The 19,017-nt window shown below is 49.6% G+C and overlaps 1 protein-coding gene across 3 annotated transcripts in view; it reads left to right on the top strand.

The window, feature by feature from the left end:
- CYP4F22 (cytochrome P450 family 4 subfamily F member 22) overlaps window positions 1–18,481 on the top strand; it is a 31,903-nt gene extending 13,422 nt beyond the window's left edge. For 2 of the 3 annotated variants that reach the window (XM_089905216.1, XM_089905217.1), the window contains 11 exons: window positions 713–857; window positions 5,576–5,629; window positions 5,732–5,859; window positions 6,067–6,188; window positions 8,801–9,068; window positions 10,051–10,117; window positions 10,229–10,358; window positions 12,097–12,230; window positions 13,172–13,236; window positions 13,901–13,983; window positions 14,343–18,481. In XM_089905216.1, the coding sequence (XP_089761342.1) occupies window positions 713–857; window positions 5,576–5,629; window positions 5,732–5,859; window positions 6,067–6,188; window positions 8,801–9,068; window positions 10,051–10,117; window positions 10,229–10,358; window positions 12,097–12,230; window positions 13,172–13,236; window positions 13,901–13,983; window positions 14,343–14,628 (1,482 nt within the window). In that variant the 3' untranslated portion in view covers window positions 14,629–18,481. The remainder of the gene's footprint in view (window positions 1–712; window positions 858–5,575; window positions 5,630–5,731; window positions 5,860–6,066; window positions 6,189–8,800; window positions 9,069–10,050; window positions 10,118–10,228; window positions 10,359–12,096; window positions 12,231–13,171; window positions 13,237–13,900; window positions 13,984–14,342) is intronic. The other variant, XM_022558456.2, reaches the window with a different exon arrangement.
- Window positions 18,482–19,017: the final 536 nt, after the last annotated feature.

Genomic DNA, 19,017 nt, shown 5'->3' on the forward strand with positions numbered 1-19,017 from the left:
GAGATCCCCAATGGGACTGAGCCCCAGTTGCCCATGGGAGTAATTCCCTTGACAACTCTTTGCTGGCTGCCTTTCCTCTCTATCTCACTTCTCCTCTCCCCACCCATGTTTCTGGGGATCACCCCCCAAATAAACTGCTTGCCCTAGAACCCTTGTCTCAGGTCCTGCTTCTAGGGAAGCCCAAACCAGGACAGTCGCTTTACTCACCTGTAACTTAAGACAAATCATTTGACCCTTCGGAGTAAAATAAAATGGGGAAAATAGTAGCAACTACGTCATAGGGTTCTTGTGTGGGTTGAAAAAATGCCCACAGCAGCACCCAACTGCAAGCACGTGTATGTGTTAAAGAGAACAATACTAGTAATATTTTGTTACGAACGTAGAGGTACTAGATTAAGTGCCAACTGTTATCATTATTGTGTTTACTCTTACTGCTTTTATTTCTTGAACACCAGCCGTGTGTCAGGCCCTGTGCTGGGGCTCTTCCACTTTGCTATTCCATGAATCCTCTCAGCTACCCTCAGAAGGGGAGTTGACTTTTCCCCCAGTTTTCAGATGAGGGAATGGAGGCTCAGTGAGGTGCAGCCAACTGCCCACAATCATACAGCTCTTCCCGGCTTGTTTTGAGGGCAGGGGAAGTGGTGGGAGGGAAGGGGTGGGGGAAGCCAGGGCTGGACACCTTCTCACTACCCTTCTCTACCACCCTCTGCAGTATCTCCCGAATGAGACAGGCCTCCAAGATGAGAAGAGGGTGCTGGACAGCATGCACCATGTGATCCTGGTGTGGATAGGACCTGTCCTGCCACTGTTGGTTCTGGTGCACCCTGACTACATCAAGCCCCTGGTGGGCGCCTCAGGTAGGTGGGCTGGGCCTCTGAGTGATGAGTAAACCCTCAACCCCCCGAGCCTACCTGGGTTTCTAGGCAGGTGGGCAATCCAGAAGAAGGGCCATTTGAAGGATGAATAGGAGTTTACCAAAGCCACGATGGCAATACAGATAATGGGAACAGCATGGGAAAAGGCGTGACAATAACATTCCCAGGAACTTTTAGAGAATGTTCACCTCTCAGAGGCAGAGCAGACATGTCCGGATAGGCAGTTGTTTGCCCAAGCTTTTGTTAAATGGTTGTTGCTCAATTTTAAGCCATGGCACTCCTATCATTTGGGTTCTGACACTCCCACTGTGGCTATCGCAGCCTTCAGGCTGGCCCTGACTGGCAGAGAGGGAGAGGTAAAAGGATTGCTTCTCCCTTCTGCCATCCACACCTATTTCAAGGTGCAGGATTCCCAAGTGTGCTTGGCAAGCTCTTGCTCAGGCTTCAACTTGCAGCTCTAATGACCTTCTCCTCCAGGAAGCCTTCCTTGATTCCCCCAGACAGACCATAGGTCTCTCCTCTAGACTCTCCCATTCTCACTCCTAACCATTTAGCGCTGAATGTGTCTGTGCCTAGCACTATCTTCCTCATAAGAGGGGCTCTGGGCCCTCAGGGTGGCCTCGCATGTACCTGGGCATCTCCAGAGGCATAAGGGGACGTTTGAGAGAGGAAGGATGGGAAATAAAGGGCTCCAGGAATTTTAGGACCTCTGGCCTCAGCTTTGGTGTCTGCAAACATACGTATGGAGACCACCTTCAAGGCTGCCCCCTGAGCCATGGAGGAGGAAGGGGCTGCCATCCTTCCCTTTCCCAGCTCTGCCCTCCTCATCCCTCAGTGTCCCTCATTATTGCATTTGTAAGGGAATGACCATCCCCAATGAACAAAGAGGGAAACCTGGACGCTGGGAAGGGTGAATCTTCCAAGGGATGGGCACCAAGTTGTGGAAAGAGTCCTGGGCCAGGACTTGGGTGGGCTGGGTTTGAATCCAGCCTGGAGCATGTACTTGCTGTGTGACCCAGCAATTCATCTAGCTTCTCAGGGCTTCAGTTTCTGATCTGTAAAATAGGGTGGTTGTGAAGAGTCAGTAATATAGTGTGGGTTGGTGCTGATAAAGGTTTTCTCTCTTCTGCCTTTTTAATATCTTTTTTCTTTCTTTCTTTCCCCCTCCCTCCCCTCTCCACCAGCTCAGAGCATCTGTTTTCTGAGTGTCACCCTGCATGGTTATGAGACTCCAAGTAGACCAGGGAGTAAAGCCCCCATCATAAGCTTGGCAATTTAGTAGATGCTCAGGCCTCTTCTCCTCTCCCCTGCCCTCTCTCAGGACAGGCAGGATATCCAGTGCCTCCCCCACTGGAGGAGCTGGATGGTAGACTCCAGCTTGGAGAGGGTGGTGCTGTGTGAGTCAGGAGAGGCAACTTGGCATCAGGCCTCCTGGCCCCAAGGTGTCCGGGCCCCTCCATGCCTGTCTGCCTGAGATTGGACAGACCTGGTCCTAAGTCGTAAATTCCATCCCCTATTGGGGCCTCCTTGGGACCACATCACGGGGGTTTGCTCCTCTAGGCTTAAACCCACATAGCTGATGGGCCCTGAGAAAGGCATGGATCTTCTTAGAACCTCTGTTTCTTCATCTTTTAAGGGGCATTTGGGATATACAGAGAAAGTAGGTGAGAATGCTTTATAGAAGACAAGGCAGGATATACAGGCATTGAATTGTAGCTTGTTTTCATATACTCATTTTAAAAATTGAGCGGAAATCACATACCATATAATTACTTATTTTAAAGTGTAAGGTGTTTAGTGTGTTCACAATGTTGTACAACCGTCACGTCTCCCGAGTTTCAAAACCTTTTCATCACCCCATAAAACACTCCATAGCCATTAAGTTATCACTTACCATTCCCCCTTCTCTTCATCCAGTGGTAAACACTTTCTGTCCCCATGGATTTTCCTTTTCTGGGTATATCATAGGAAAGGAATTATACAAAATGTGGTCCTTTGCAGCTGACTTTCACTCAGAATAGTTTTTGAGGTTCATCCTCATTATAACAATGATCAGGACTTCATTCTTTTTTAAGGCTGAGCAATATTTCATTGTATGGATGTATGGATATACCATATTTGCTTATCCATTCATCTGCTGACATACATTTGTGTTGTTTCTACCTTTTGGCTGTTATGAATAATGGTGCTATGAACATGTGTGTACAAGTTTTGGACATATATTTTCATTTCTCTTGGGTAGGTACCTAGTTGTAGAATTGTGGGGTCACGTGGGAACTCTATGTCTAACTTTTCAAGGAACCACCAAACTGTTTTCCATGGTGTCTGCGCATTCATTTTTCCCTATTAAGGTCCTGCTGTGAGCTGGGGACCCAGCTATTCATCTCACAAGTTCTTGACACAACTGAGCAATAATTATAGTCACAGTAGTAAAAATAGCCAACAGTTGGCTAGGTATTCATTTATGTGCATGAATATTTAATGAGCACCTACTGTGTGCCAGGAGCACATTAGTTCATTGCGTTTTTTGTAGGGTTGCCATGAGGTAGGCAGGATTGTTCGATTTTCTTGCCCAAGTTTACAGAACCAGTTAGGGCTGGGATTTGAACCCAGACCTGGCCGGCCCAGAGGCCAAGCTCTCAATCACAGTAATATGCAGCTTCCTGCTGGGCACTTGTGGAGGCTTTTCTTATATGACCTTCTTCAGGGTAGATGTTACCACCTCCTTGTTACTGGAGGGGAAAGTGATGGGAGAGGCAGCCTGGACACAGGCTCTCCTGGCATTGAGTGCTGAGGGTTGGATTAGAGGAGGGACCTGAGGATGACAGAGCAAGGGTTTGGCTGGAGAGAAGGTTTGGAGAAGGTTTCCTGGAGGAGGCATCAGTGAAACTGGGCTTTGAAGGATGCATAGGAGTTTGCCTGATGAGAGGTCCCAGGTAGAGGGTCCTAAGTGCAAAAGTGCAGATGTGTGAAAATGCCAGGGGAATTCAGGTGACTTGGGGTGTCTGGAGTGAAGATGACATGTGGGGAGAAGTAGGAAATGAGACAGGAGCTGGACTCAGAGCACCTAGGTACAAAGTGAAGGAGCTTGTGTTTTATCTTGGGGGTGTTAGGGAGCCATAGGAGGTGTTTGAGCAGGATAGCCATTGGACAAGTTTGTGTGTCAGAAAGACCTCTGAAGGTCCTAGCGTGGAGTCCAGAGCCCAGAGAGGAGAGGAGTGACTAGACTCCCACCTCCTCCTTCAAAGCTGCCTCTTCCAGGAAGTCTGCCTTGACTTCTAGTAACCCTTTCTCTGTGCCTCCCTCTGCTCCTGGCACACATTCTACCTTCTTGCTAATTACATGGCATGTCTCTGCTTCCCTTTCCCACTACACCCAGAGCTCCTCCAGGCAGGGTGTGGAGCTGAGCCATCTCTGGGGCCCCAGCATGGGTTGGGCACAGAAAGGTGGCAGCACAGGTGTGTAGAATGGGAGAACGAGTGGACAGATGATTGTGCATACAATTGGCCAATGCCTGGGGAGTGTAGGTGGCTGAATCATATCTCAGGTAAAAGTGACATTACTTGAGCTTCAGGTACTTCCTTCCTGGGCCCTACCCATTCTGTCCCAGATCTATTCAGCACATAGAAAGGGAATGCATTCACTCATCCATCCAACCACCCACCCACCCATCATCCAACCATCTATCCATTCATCCATCCATCCATCCAACCATCCAACCACCCACCCAACTACCCATTGATAGTTCTCATTCATTCATCCTTTGATTGGTTAATTCATTCATACAATAAAAATTTATTTAGCACCAATATGTTAGTGATCAACAAGTTCCCTCCCTTCAAAGCTCTTGTAACTGGATGGATACAATCCAGAGTGATTGGTGGGAGAGGGAATGGCATCCAAGCAGAGACTGGAAGAATGAGGAAAGAGTGTTGGAGGCAGAGAGGACGCCTGATGGAAAGACTCAGAACAGAGAGGGAACACAGCTTTTCAAGGACCTGAGAAAAGTTCTATGATGTTAGCAAGTTGGGTGTGTGCGGGAAGGGGTGGCTGTGGTGGAGGAGAGAGGTGTTCTGAGAATGGTCTGGACTGGGATACGTCATTCAAGGCTTTGTAAATGGGCTGAGCAGCTGTGCTTGAGGCTGATGGGGGTGTGGGCAGAAAAGGACATGGTCAGATCTAGAGTCAAGTAAGATCCCCCTGGGTCTAGGGTACAGGACAGACTGGAAAGGGCGAGGCTGGAGGCTGGGAGCACAGGAGGTGTAATTCAGATGGCCTGAGTTGGCAGAAAAGAGGGGGTGGATTAGGAGAAGAATCAGGTGAAGAAAGCCATACTGGAGAGAAAGCACAGCCTGGGCAAAGATTTGGAAGTGAGGGACAACGTGTGGGGTTATTTGGTGTATGCTGAAGGATGAGATGGGAGAGGCATATAGCAGCAAGGTAGGGCAGGGCCCTCAGTGCTAGCCTGAGCTTGAACATTTTTACAAAGATTTTAGGGAGCCATGGGAGGTGTTTGAGCAGGGAAGGCTCACGTTCAGATCAACATGTTATAAAGCTCTCTTTGGGGCAGGTGTGGAGGATTGGACTGGAGGGGTGACGTGGGAGGTGAGAGCCCAAAGTGGAGGCCCAAGGAGGTCATAAGCAGAGGTCAAGGGTCAGAACTCTGTTTTGAGACATCATCACCTCTTCTCTCTCCACAGCTGCCGTTGCCCCCAAGGATGACCTTTTCTATGGCTTTCTGAAACCTTGGCTGGGTGAGCTCGACACTGGGTAGCCTGGAGCTGGGGCTTCAGGAAAGAGGGGGCAGGGTGTGGGGTTTGTTGGTGAGGTCCTTAACCTTGGTCTTCTGGGTCCAGGAGATGGGCTGTTGCTCAGCAAAGGTGACAAGTGGAGCCGGCACCGCCGCCTGCTGACACCTGCCTTCCACTTTGACATACTGAAGCCCTACATGAAGATCTTCAACCAGTGCACCGATATCATGCATGTGAGTCCCAAGGTTTCTTGGGAAGAGGGTATCCTGGAAGTGAGGCTGGTCCAGGCTCCAGCTCATGGGCAAACCATGTGATGCCAGGAAGCCTCACTTCCTTTATGTATAAAGTGGTCTTGTAGTGAACTTGCAGCTGGGTCATTGTCAGCCCGGCTGAAGGTCTGTGGTCTCCGTACCCATTTGCCACGTGTCTTTCTCTTCCAGGCTAAATGGCAGCGCTTGGCAGAAGGCTCAGAAGTCTCCCTTGACATGTTTGAGCATGTCAGCCTCATGACCCTGGACAGTCTTCAGAAATGCGTCTTCAGCTACAACAGCAACTGCCAGGAGTGAGTGTGGCCTCCCTGGGGAACATAGGGTCAGCTGCTCCAGGGGCGAGGTGACGAGAGGAAAAAGGAAACTCTTAGCTGTTAGGCACTCCTGCGCGGCTGGTGCTCTGTCACTGACAGGCTGTGTGGTTCCGGGAAACTGACATCACCTCTCTGAGCCTGTTTCCTCATCCCGCAAATGCACATCTCCATCCCATCCCCACAGTCATCGTATGAGAATTATAGGGGATAATGTGAGTCGATAGCATGGCATACAGTAGGTGCTCGGTAGACGCTAGTTTCACTCATTCCTCCACAGAAGGTACGTGGTCTTTGGAAAGACCCTCCCCACACTTTCTGAGCCTCAGTTTCTTTGTGAAATAGGGATGACAATCCCTGACCTTCTGAGAGATGTTTAAAGCATAAAATGATATAGCACTGCCCTGGCACATGAGGGATGTCGAGTGAATATTTGTTGAATGAGTGAAATAACCATAGCTCTGGTTCATTCATTCATTCATCAAATATTTGTTGTGTACCTACTATGTGCCTGGCACTATGCTAGCCACTGGGGATATGGTGGTAAGCACTAAGCCCAATTCCTTGGAGCTTACAGTCTAAGTGGGGATATAAGGAATAAGGGACATAATGACTGTCAAGTTTGTAGCACATAGTAGGTCCTCAATAACAAGATGCTGACTTTGTTACTCAGGGCCTTCTAGCGGTCTTGTTTCCGTTGGGTAAGGTGGAGATGGCCTTAGTAATTAATTCGTTAATTGATCCAAGAAATATTTATCGAGTGCCTACTGTGTGCCAGCTCTAGAGTAGAATACAGTGGTCAGCAAAACAGATAAGGTCTTGCTCATCTGGAACTTACATTTTAGTGGGAAGACAGGCAGTAACCATGAACAAATAAACAAGAAAATGCCAGTTGGTGATTAGTGCATGAAAACAACAAGCATGCTTCAGAACTAAGGACAGCTCTTTGCAATCCTGCCCCCTGCAATTTAGTTTTTCTTTCTTTCTTTTTTTTAATGAGAACTTTACTGAGGTGTAATTGACATACCATACCGTTCACCCATTTAAAGTATACAACCAATGGTTTCTAGTATATTCACAGGGTTGTGCAACCATCACCATAATCAATTTTAGAATATTTTCACCCAAAAGAAACCCTGTACATTTTAGCACTCATCTCCCACTTCCCACTTCCCTTCCAGATCTAGGCAATAACTAATCTTCCTTCTGTCTCTATAGATTTGTCTTTTATGGAAATTTCATATAGATGGAATTACACAGACTTCTGTTTCTGGTTTCTTTCAGTCAGCATATTGTTTTCAGATTCAACCATGCTGTAGTTGAATTATCAATAATTCGTTTTAAAAATTGCTGAATAATATTCCATTCACCACATAATACCACGTTTTGCTTATCCAGTCACCTGTTCATAGACATTAAGGTTGTTTCCATTTTTTGGCTATTATGAGCAATGCTGCTATAAACATTTGTGTACAAGGTTTTGTGTGAATGTTTTAAATTCTCTTGAGTATATACCTAAGAGTAAAATTACTGGGCTATATGATAATTCTATGTTTAACTTTCTTGGAACTGCCAGACTTTTTCCATAAGTTGGTTGCACAATTTTACATTCCTACCAGCAGTATGTGAGGGCTCCAGTTTCTCCACACCCTCATCAACACTTGCTATTATCTGTCTTTTTGATTATAGCCATCCAGTTGGGGTAAAGTGGTATCTCATTGTAGTTTTTTTTTTGCATTTCCCTAATAGCCAATGCTGTTAAGCATCTTTTCATATGCTTGTTGCCCAGTTGTATGTCTTCTTTGGAGAAATGTCTATTATATTCTTTCCCCATTTTAAAATCGGGTTATTTGTCTCTTTTATTATTGAGTTTTAAGAGTGCTTTATATAGTTTAGATACAAGCTTCTCATCAGGTATATGATTGGCAAATATTTTCTCCCACTCTGTGGATTGTAGCCATTTAAGTTTAGTGATGCTACATCTATTTAGAAGTCCTCATCCCTCTTTGGGCCTGTTTTAAAATGTACCTAGAAACAGATCAAGAAAAATTGCCATTGAAAAGATAGTTTGTTACTTACTGCTCCCAAGATGAGGGGGCATGCCACACCACACAGGGCCACATGGGGAAGGAAGCCCCAGAAGAAAGCATGGCCAAAACATTTTTGGGGGTGTTCTACGGGAAGCAATGGGAAAGGCAGGGTATGTAGGCTTAAGATTGGCTAGTTTGAATAATTTCAGCAGGCTCTGGGGCACAGGGGTGCCCCCGAGTTATCCAGTGCCTGGCCCTGGGGTGATTAAGGCAGGGGGATAGTGGCTCAACCCAATAATGTTTGGAGTATGGACTCCGGATTGGCTGGTTTGCAAAAGAAAGGCATGCTCCTGGGTGAGTCATTTGCTATCTCTAAGAAATGGCTAGTCCTGGGAGGGGTGGTATCTCTCCAGTCAGTGAGGCGCCAGATGGCAGAGCATCAAGTATACAAGGAAATAAGAAAATAGAGTTAATTCAGGGCCTCTCTTTGTAACCTGCCCTTTGGGAGAGGAAGCTTGTCTTAGGGTACGGGGCTTTGCTCATGGCCTTTCTTCTCCCTGGCAGGAAGATGAGTGATTACATCTCGGCCATCATTGAGCTGAGCGCACTGGTGGTCCGGCGTCAGTATCGCCTGCATCACCACATTGACTTCATCTATTACTGTACAGCAGACGGACGGCGTTTCCGGCAGGCCTGTGACACTGTGCATCACTTCACCACGGAGGTCATCCAGGAGCGGCGGCGGGCGCTACACCAGCTGGGGGCTGAGGCCTGGCTTAAGGCCAAGCAGGGCAAGACCTTGGACTTCATAGATGTGCTGCTCCTGGCCAGGGTGAGGCTGGACCCTGGAGGGTGGAGCTCTGCCCAGGACAGCCTCCTCAAGAGTTGCAGCAATTGTGCAAAATGATAAACATCCAAACTTACATGGATTTAGAATGCAGGCAGATGCAAAACACGTAAGACTGTATTCATTCGTCAGCGTTGCCGTAAAAAAGCGCCACACACTGGGTGGCTTAAATGACAGAAATAAATTTTCTCAGTGTTGGTTTCTTCTGAGACCTCTCTCCTTGGCTTGTAGCTGGCTGTCTTCACCTGTGTTTTCACATTGTCTTCCCTCTGTGCATGTCTGTGTCTTCATCTCCTCTTCTTATAAGGACACCAGTCATATTGGATTAGAGCCAACCCTAATGACCTCATTGTAACTTAATCACGTCTGCAAAAGGCTTATCTCCAAATTAGGTCACATTCTGAGGTACTGGGGGTTAGGATTTCAACTTAAGGGTTCTGGGGTGGGGCTGGGGAGGGACAGAATTCAGTTCACAATACAAAGATGCAATACAAGACCTTGAAGAAATGTGACACTTGCAGAGATAGGTGGTCACCTATTTGTGGTGCTTCTGTGGAGTTTCTGAGCAGCACCTGGGTTCTGGATTCAGACAGTCCTGGATTCTGGCTCGATAATAGCTCTGCTGCTTCGTGGATGTTTGACCTTAGTCATCTAAGTCTTCCCTCTGAGCCTCAGTTTCCTCATTTACAGCATGATGATCGTAAGACCTGATCACAAGATGGTTGTCAGGCATCTGGCAGGATGCTTGGCGCTAGGAGCTGCTGAAGAAATACAAAGTCCCTTCTTCCTCTCATCTTTGGCTCTCTTTCCATCTTTCTTAGACAAGTTGCATACATCTATCTGCCTGGAATCCTTTCCCCTGCAGCTTGGCTTAAGATAAAGAAGGGGGTGTCTTGACTTTGGAAGAACTCCTAGGATGTGGCGGGTGGGATGAAGTGAGATGAGCAGAGTCTGCTGCCCATTCCAGGATGAAGATGGGAAGGAACTGTCAGATGAGGACATCCGAGCTGAGGCAGACACCTTCATGTTTGAAGGTGAGGACATGGGGTGTGGCTGGGGAAGGATGGGAAGGGGCCCCATTGTCTGAATACAGCATCTCCTCTCTCTTTGCGCAGCATCCATTTAAGCTCCTTATCTGCCTGCAGGTCATGACACGACATCCAGCGGGCTCTCGTGGGTGCTGTTCAACTTGGCCAAGTACCCAGAGTACCAGGAGAAGTGCCGGGAAGAGATCCAGGAAGTCATGAAAGGTCGGGAGCTGGAGGAACTGGAGTGGTTAGTCTGGGGTCATGGGGGTGGTGGGGGCAGGTTGAGTTCAAAGCCTTGAGTATAAATCTCTGTGCTCTACCACTTACTGACTGTCTAACCTCAGACAAGTCACTTAAGCTTCTTGAATTTCAACTTCTTCAACTGTAAATCGGGGATGACAAGTCACGCCTACCTCATAATGCAGGAGTTAAGAGTGTCTTAGTCAGCAACGGTTGCAATAATGCTGCCTAACAAACAGCCCCCTAAGTTCAGTGGTTTGCAGCAAGCATTTATTTATTGCTCTTGTCTGCACATATTTCTTGCTCTTGTCTGCATATTACTCTTGTTACTCGGGGCTGCACTGAGTTGAGTGGAGATGCTTCCTAGCTTAGGTTTGGGTTCAGGTTTTTTCCACGTCTCCTCATTTTTCATGGACGAGCAGCCACGCTGGGCATGTTATCCTCAAGACAGACTCCAGAAGCACAAAGAACCACACAACTTAAAACCTCTGCTTGCATTGTAACATTCCATTAGCTAAAGCAAGTCATCTAGGGCTTCCCTGGTGGCACAGTGGTTGAGAGTCCGCCTGCCGATGCAGGGGACACGGGTTCGTGCCCCGGTCCGGGAGGATCCCACATGCCGTGGAGCGGCTGGGCCCGTGAGCCATGGCCGCTGAGCCTGCGCGTCCGGAGCCTGTGCTCCGCAACGGGAGAGGCCACAACCGTGAGAGGCCCGCGTACCGCAAAAAAAAAAAAAAAAAAAAAAAGCAAGTCATCTGGCCAATCCCACCATGAATGGGGTGGGACATATGCTCCAGCCATCCAAGCAGAAGATACTCAGAATCACACGGCAAAGGGCATAGTGTAAAATTCCAATGTGGGGGGAAGTGTAAGAATCAGGAATAATAATCCGATTTACTTCAGATGTGTGCTATGTGGAGCTGATTTTGGGCGATGCAAAGAAAACACAGCATTGAACAGCGAGAAAGTTCCTTTTGGTTCATTGTCAGCCATTTGGATTATGACCTCAGGGAGACACTTTCAGTTGGTGCCATTGTGTCTTTAACACCTTGCTAATCCTTGCTAATCTGCCTTTTTAACAAAGGGAGAAGATACCTCAGGTTCTGAGAATTGGGCAGGAGGTGGTATCTAGCCAGAATTTAACAACTGTCTTCTGTTCTCCCAGTGGTGTTTATATTTATGGATACCTTTATGCCAGGCATGCCATTTGCCCTTTATGGTAGCAACAGAGAGTTTCTATGAAAGATAACCAGTTAGTGTAAAGAAAACAATCTAGATCATTAACCAAGGGTTATAATTAATCCAGCTTTTTTTGCCCTGAATTCCAAAGGAAAAAAAGCTAATGTACAGTAAGAAGAGGATGTATGGGTTTATAAATACTGAAATTGATCTATACAGGCTGGTAAATTGCTGCTACCCCAGGTCCCCCTGGCTGTCCTGGCACCTCCCCAGGGATGCCCCCTGACCTCCACATAATTCATCAGTTAAAGGGTTAATGCTGGGCTCACAGACGTCCGGCTAGTGCTGCTCTGATTGGTCAGGGGTCAGATATTTTACTTGCTGAGGGTTAGAGGTGTGTGCAGGGCACAACTGCAAATGCCTGAAGTTGGGGCAAGTCTGAGATCCTGGACTGGTTTCCTGCAGCTGCTCCTAATTGCCTGTGCACATGTGTGTGTATATGTGTCTGGGGAAGGGAGTGGCACCATGGCCTGGACCCTAGTTACCCACTGTTCCACATTCCCCAGGGATGACCTAACCCAGCTGTCCTTCACCACTCTGTGCATCAAGGAGAGCCTCCGCCAGTTCCCACCTGTGACCCTGATCTCCCGCCGCTGCACGGAGGATATTAAGCTCCCAGATGGGCGCATCATCCCCAAAGGTGCCCTCTACGTGCTCCCTGCTGCCTGCCTGCTCTATTGCCCATGGGGTCCTGGCCATGCCTGCCCCAGGTGCACCGTCCCTGTAGGCAGTTTATAGCCTGTTGCTTCTGGGGTGATGGGGGAGACTCAGCTGTGTGTGTGTGCTGGGGAGATAGAGGTTGGTGAGTCCAAGCAGAAAGGAAGGAGTGTGTGTGGCAGGGTGGGTCCTGTGAGGGTGCAGGTAGGGAAGGGTTGATTTCATTCCGTTGCCAGATATTCCCTGGAGACCAGGTCCTGTCCTGGGTGATGCTGGGCATCTAGAGAAGCCTCATCCCCAGGCCCAAGCTTTGAGTACCACCCAGACTGGGGAAGATACATCAGGGCACAGACATTCCCAGACACATGGGGTGAGGAATGGGCTAAAGGGAGGGACAGAGGCTGGAGCAGCCCCAAATAAGGAGCGATGGCTGTATCTGGGGGTGGAATGCAGGGAGATGGGTGTATCTGGGATGGAATGCAGGGAGGGCTGCCTGGAAGAGGTAACGTGAGAGGTGAGGCTTGCGGGTTGGAAATGAGAGCATGTTTATGGAGCAGAGCCTCAGGGTGCAGACAGTGAAAGGCCTTGAATGCCAGGTTGAGGCACTTGAACTTGAACCTCAGGGCTGTAGGGAGCCATGGGAAGTATTTGAGCTGAGGAGGAGCAATGTCAGATATATGAGTGAGAAAGATCCCTGTGTGGCCAGGATGGCAGCTAGAAAGATGGTGACGGGAACCTCTTATGGAGAAGCAGGGGCAGTGGATGGGGCAGCAGAATTTTTTAGGAAAGGATGGGCAGGAAAGGGTGGCAGATGGCTTGTGGGAATAGCATGGCTTCAGGGAGAGCCAGGGAGGCGTAGGTCTCCAGAGGAGGTCCTGGTTTCCCTCGGTTCCACTGACCCAATGACCCCACCCCTCCCCACAGGAATCATTTGCTTAGTCAGCATCTATGGGACCCACCATAACCCTACAGTGTGGCCTGACTCCAAGGTGAGCTCCTGCCCCAACCCTCTCTTCTCTCAGCTTCTTTCTTCTCAGAAGGGGCAGTCCTTGGTCAGCAAGGCCTCCCCTCCCCTCCCCTCCTCCCCAGGGAGCCGGATGGCAGGGCTGGGTGTAGGGCTTGAGTCCTCCTCCCATCTATTCACCCATTCACTCTTAATTCATTACATCAGCAAATCTTTATTGAGCATCTACCATGTGTCAGACCCAGTGCTGGGCACTGAGGACAGAGGAAGATACTGTCTTTGCTCTCACGGAGCTCACAGTGAAGTGCAGAGGAATAAAATAAGCTGATAAACAAGATCATTTTGGATATTGATAAATGCGCAAAGGAAACAAAACTGGAGTGGGTCGGGGGGTGGGGGAGAGAACTTTAGCTCACACGGTGAGGAAAGGCCTTACCAAAGAAGAGATGTTTGAGCTGACACTGAAAACATTCACACTGAAGAGTGAGGAGCAGGGAAAAGTGTGTTCCACATGAAGGAAACAGCAAGTGCAAAGGCCCTGTGGTGGGAATGGGAAGGAGACAGGTGTGGCTGGATTGTAATGAGGTTCTCTCTGTCCTGCTGGCCTGGTACCCAGAGGCTGAGGGCGGGAACCAGGTTGGGATGGCTGAACCAGCCCTCAGGCTCACCCCCAGTCTGCTCTTGCCTAGGTGTACAACCCCTATCGCTTTGACCCGGACAACCCACAGCAGCGCTCCCCGCTGGCTTACATGCCCTTCTCTGCAGGACCCAGGTAACTTCTGTTTTCCCCAGTCCAGGTGAAGCGTAGGAGGAACATCGAGGTCAGTGGAAGATCAGGGATGCACCCATCAGGAGCAGAAACCACGTCCACTCGGGTGTCCCCGCCAATCCGGTACCCTTTTCGTGCCCTCAATACACCAGGAAGCCCCCAAATCAGATTCTGCTATATCATCCATGGGTACCAACTATCTACTGTATGCCAGGCCCTGAGTTCTGGGCTCACATGCTCCTAATGGCTCTATGATGCCTTTGTCTGGAAGTTGGGGTTCAGAGGGGGAGGTCATTTACCACATCCCAGGGACCCCGCACACACAGAGGCTGGGCCTGAGCTCCCTGTTCCCCGTCCTTCAGGAACTGCATCGGACAGAGCTTCGCCATGGCTGAGATGCGCGTGGCCGTGGCGCTGACGCTGCTGCGCTTCCGCCTGAGCGTGGACCGAACGCGCAAGGTGCGGCGGAAGCCCGAGCTCATTCTGCGCACGGAGGATGGCATCTGGCTCAAGGTGGAGCCGCTGCCTCCGCGGGCCTGCGGGGTCGGCGCGCCCCTGAGGATCCCCGGGGGCCCAAGCCCCGCCCAGAGAGGCCCAGGTTCCGCCCCCGAGGGCCCAGGCCCCGCCCTCAAGATCCTGAGGGCATAGACCACGCCCGTCGAAGTCCAGGCTCATTAAGCAGCCTTGTGGCGCAGGTCACACCCACTTAAGGCAAGGCTCCGCCCCTGGAGGGTCTGATCCCGCCCCCTGAGGTCCAGGTCCCGACCCCTGAATGCCAGTTTCTGCCCTCTTGTTTGAAGGACCAGGATTGGCCACTCCCCTCGGGCTTAGGCCCCGCCCCAGCATCCTTCGGATTCAGGTCTTCAGGCTCCGCCCATTGAGCCTTCCAAGGACCTAAGACCTGACACCTAAGGCCTCCGGGATACAAGCCCAGTCTACTTCAGATCCCGGCTGGCTTTTAAACTGAGGATTTGAGAACTGGAGCCTGAGATCAGAACCTTGAACGGAACATCACCTTCTTGAGGCCCCCAGCTCATGTGGATGAACTCCTTAGGAATTAGGTTGCATCCCAGGGCCCACGCTGTTTGTCGTTGATTTGTAAACCCAGACTCTCCCTTTCAAGCTCCTTCCTTCCTCCCTTGCTCAAAGGCCCTTTGCTGAGTGTCCTGATTTTTGCAGAATAAAAGCAAGGGATGCAGACATCCCCCATCATCCATCCCCTAGCCAGGTCAGATCCTTACACCTGGATTCCGACAAGGAAATGAGGGGTCCTGGACAGTTGGGAAGCTGTGGGCTAGGAGACTGGGAAGCCATTTGTCTTCGGACATAAACTCAGACTTTTGGGGACAGTTTGTGCATTCATTTATTTCAACATACTGCATAGTAAGTGTCTGCTGGCACTGGGCCAGGAGCACACCACCAGGCAAATTCCTGCCCTCAGGAGGATGGGGGGGGCATACGTTGGACAAATAATTCCACGGGTAAAATTATTTGCGACCTGTGACAAGAGAGGCCTTGGTGCTGCACAAGCATACTGGGGGTGGAGGGTGGCTCAAGGAAAACTACTCTGATGCTGAAGTTGGAGTAAAAGTTGAGTGGTGACTAGAGAGAAAAGAGCATTCCAGGCAGCAGGAACAGCATCTGCAAATGTCCTGAGGTGGGAGAGAGTGTGGTATGCTTGTGGAACTCACAAGGGGCCAGGGTGGCTGGATCTGGGGAGTGGGGGCAGAGTGGAAATGGTGCGCAGGGCCCAACAGCACAAGAACTGTGGGCCGCATCACAGTTCAGGCTTTATGCAGAGGGTAATAGGGAGCTATAGAGTGTGTGTGAGCAGGGGCAGGAGAGGTTATGGTCAGATCTGGGCTGTCAGGGAGATGGCTGGGAAAGGGTGTACAGGGGGCTGGAAACTCAGGGAAGAGAGAGGCTGAGTTTGGGGGGAGAGGATGGGTGACTATCTAGCTGTGAGGGCTGAGGGGAGGGAGGAGGTAAGGGTGATTGCCAAGTCTTTGGCTGGAGGAGTAGTGCCTGATATGGTGCTATAGAAGGTGGGCCAATGACAATACTCATATAATAATCATATTAATTCATCAAATATTTTTTGAGCATCTGCTGTGAGCCAGGCAGTGTTTGAATCCTTGCATCATTGACATTCTAGAGGGGGAAACAGATGACAAATGATAAATAAGCAAATAAATAAGTTCACACAGGCTTGGAGGTCATTGAAAGGATTTTGAGTTTTATTGTGACAGAAGTGGGGAGCCATGGAGGGTTCTGAGCAAAGGAGGGACAAGATTTGCCTTACAGTCTTGGGTTGCTACATTGAATAGAGACTGTGGCAAGGATGGGATGAGGGAGATCAGATTGGTGGGGGGGTGATGTGACATGATGGTGGCTCTACCCAAGCTGGGAGCTGTAGAGGTGCAAAGGGGCGGTTGGATTATGATGAGAAATGATTGTTTCATGAAGGTAGTGCTGGCAGGCCTGCAGATGGTTGGAATGTGGGGTTTGGGAGGATGGGAGGACCCCATGTTTGGGTCTGAGCACCTGGAAAGATGGAAACACTATCAATTGAGATGGAGAATCCCAAATGGAGTAAGTGGTGTTTTTTTTTTTTTTTGGTGGGTGGGGGGAGTGAGGTGGGGGTGAGATCAGCCTGTTAGTTTGAGCCAGGAGGAGCTGGAGATGTCAGGCTGGCGGTTGGATAGATGGGTCCTGAACTTGGGAGAGAGTTCAGGGCTGGTGATGTACATCTGGGGAGGCTCAGTGTTTACATGTTGTTTTAAAAGCCTCAAGACTGGGTGAGATCATCTGGTGTGTGTGTGTGTGTGTGTGTGTGTGTGTGTGTATTCAGAGGAGGGGTTTAAGGACCAAGCCCCAGGGGTCTCCAGAGTTAATAATGAGATATGAATCGATTGAATGCTTCCTGTGTGCCCTTCCCAGATATTCTCATTTAATTCTCAAGGGAACTCTTATCATGAAATGGGTACTGTCACTATCTCATTTAGCAGAGGGGGAAACTGAGTTCCCCACAGTGAAATGACTCACCTAAGGTCCTACAGCGATATCCTTGGGACCTCAGAGGGGGCCCTGAGTTCTTTCCTACCCCATCTCTCGGGCTCCTCGTCCTGGCTGGGTCCCTAGCCCCTCTTTGCCCAGAAGAGGGTGTCCGCAGGGATGGGGTAGGGTTGGGGGGGCGTGGAGGAGAGAAGACAAACCTAGGATGCTGATCCTGGGGCGCCCCCAGGTGGCGCGTGGTGGGATCGTCGGCCGGAATCCCCGTCCGAAGCTGCTCGCGGACTGAGTGGGAAACGTGCGATCCCTGGCCTTACAGGAGTCACCCGGCTCTTGCCGATGCTGCCTCTTCCACATCTTCGTCCGGACTCAGGGTCTCCAAGCGCGCGTCATTCCCTAAACATTGTACCGGCCTCTCCCCACCCCGCCTTCCCTTGCAACTCCGTCAGACACCATCAAAAATAACTCTGCCTTGGGAGGCGACACATGTGGGTTCAAACCCCGGCTCTGCACCTTATTAGCCGTGGGCTCGGCACGTGACTGCTCCTCTCTGCACCTCCGTTCTCCCCTGTCATGTGGATTTTACAGGATCATCATGCTTGTAATGTAGATTGACTTTCCGCTAAAGGCTGTGATGGTGAATGAAAGAGACAGGGAGGAGGGGAGGAGGGCCCGGGAACAACAGGCTCTAAGGCATCTGGTCTCCACTAGTTCGGCGTGTGTGTGTGAGCGTGTGTGCACGCTCAGTCTTGTGTGACTTGGTATGTTGGGGTGCATTTGGGTGAATATGTGAGCATGCATGTGTGTGCAAGTATGTGAGTGTGTGTATGTGTGTAAGAGTCAAAATGTGCGTGATTGTGTGAGTATATGTGTGCTGTGTGTGAGATTGTGTGTGCATGCGTCGGTGTGTGCATGTGTGTGTGGCTGTGTGTGGATGGGTGTGTTGGGAAGAGAGGAGAGGAGAATCTCACTCACCAAATGACTGTCACTGTCCACATCAGGCTGTGTTCATCGCAGGAGCTGCTGTCCAAACCTCCCTCCCTTCTGCTTGCAGCAGGCAGGACATTCTGGAGAAATAATGCCCTTGGAAGCAGCCCTGATGGAGGACTGGTGGGTGCATGTTCTCTGCTATCTCCCAGAGGGACTGAGCCCCAGGTGCCCACAGTGGGAACTTCCTTGATAAAACACCCTTTACCTGCTGCCTTCCCTTTTCTGTCTCATTTCCCCACTATCTTACTAGCATTTCCTGGAATCACCTCCCAAGGAAACAATTTACAGTTAATTTCTTTTCTCAGGGACACCTCCAAATAAAGTATTATCACTCAAATCTTTGCATCAGAGTTTACTTCCAAGGAACCCAAACTAAGACACATACATGGGTTCACTTCTCTAATTCCTATAGGCCTAGTCTTATGCCCTTTTTACCAAGAAGGAGATGAGGCTCAGAGAGGGCTAGTTGCTTGCCCAAGGTCACACAGCTGGAGAGTGGGCAAAGGTGGGCTTTGACTGGGCTTTCTGACCTCAAACCCGGTGCTTTCTCCCCTCCTGGGAGCCTTCTCCTTGCTAAGGGCTGTGGGAATGAATGGGGTGGGGCTTGTAAACAGCCAGTAAGGTCCCTGATGTGTGCACCAGAGGGACCCAAAGCTCATGCCTGGTGCCCATGTCCTCATTCTGTCATAAAATAAGAGAAATAATGGCAAGCACCAGGCTTGGTGCTGACCTTGTGTCAGGGAATGCTGTTGTAAGCACTTTATTATTTATCTCCTCTCTCTCTCTCTCCAAATATTACCTGGGAAAAATTTCCACTCAGCTTCTGCTCCCCAACCCCCAGCCCAGCAGTTTGGTGTGATGTTTTTTTAGTTTTAAAAAATTGTGTATATGAGCATTTTCGATGTATGTACAAACATTATGCACACATAAATATTTTTTGAGGACTCCAAATATATTGGGAAATATATCTGTTTGTGAACTTTTATTGTATAATGAACTCCCAGAAAGTTTAGTAGTTTAAGATGACAAACTTTA

This window comes from Delphinapterus leucas, unplaced genomic scaffold (assembly GCF_059928025.1).
Source record: "Delphinapterus leucas isolate spDelLeu-1000000601 "Yukka" unplaced genomic scaffold, BTC_Dleu_Yukka2 spDelLeu_asBTCV2_sq25, whole genome shotgun sequence".
Lineage (NCBI taxonomy): Eukaryota > Metazoa > Chordata > Mammalia > Artiodactyla > Monodontidae > Delphinapterus > Delphinapterus leucas.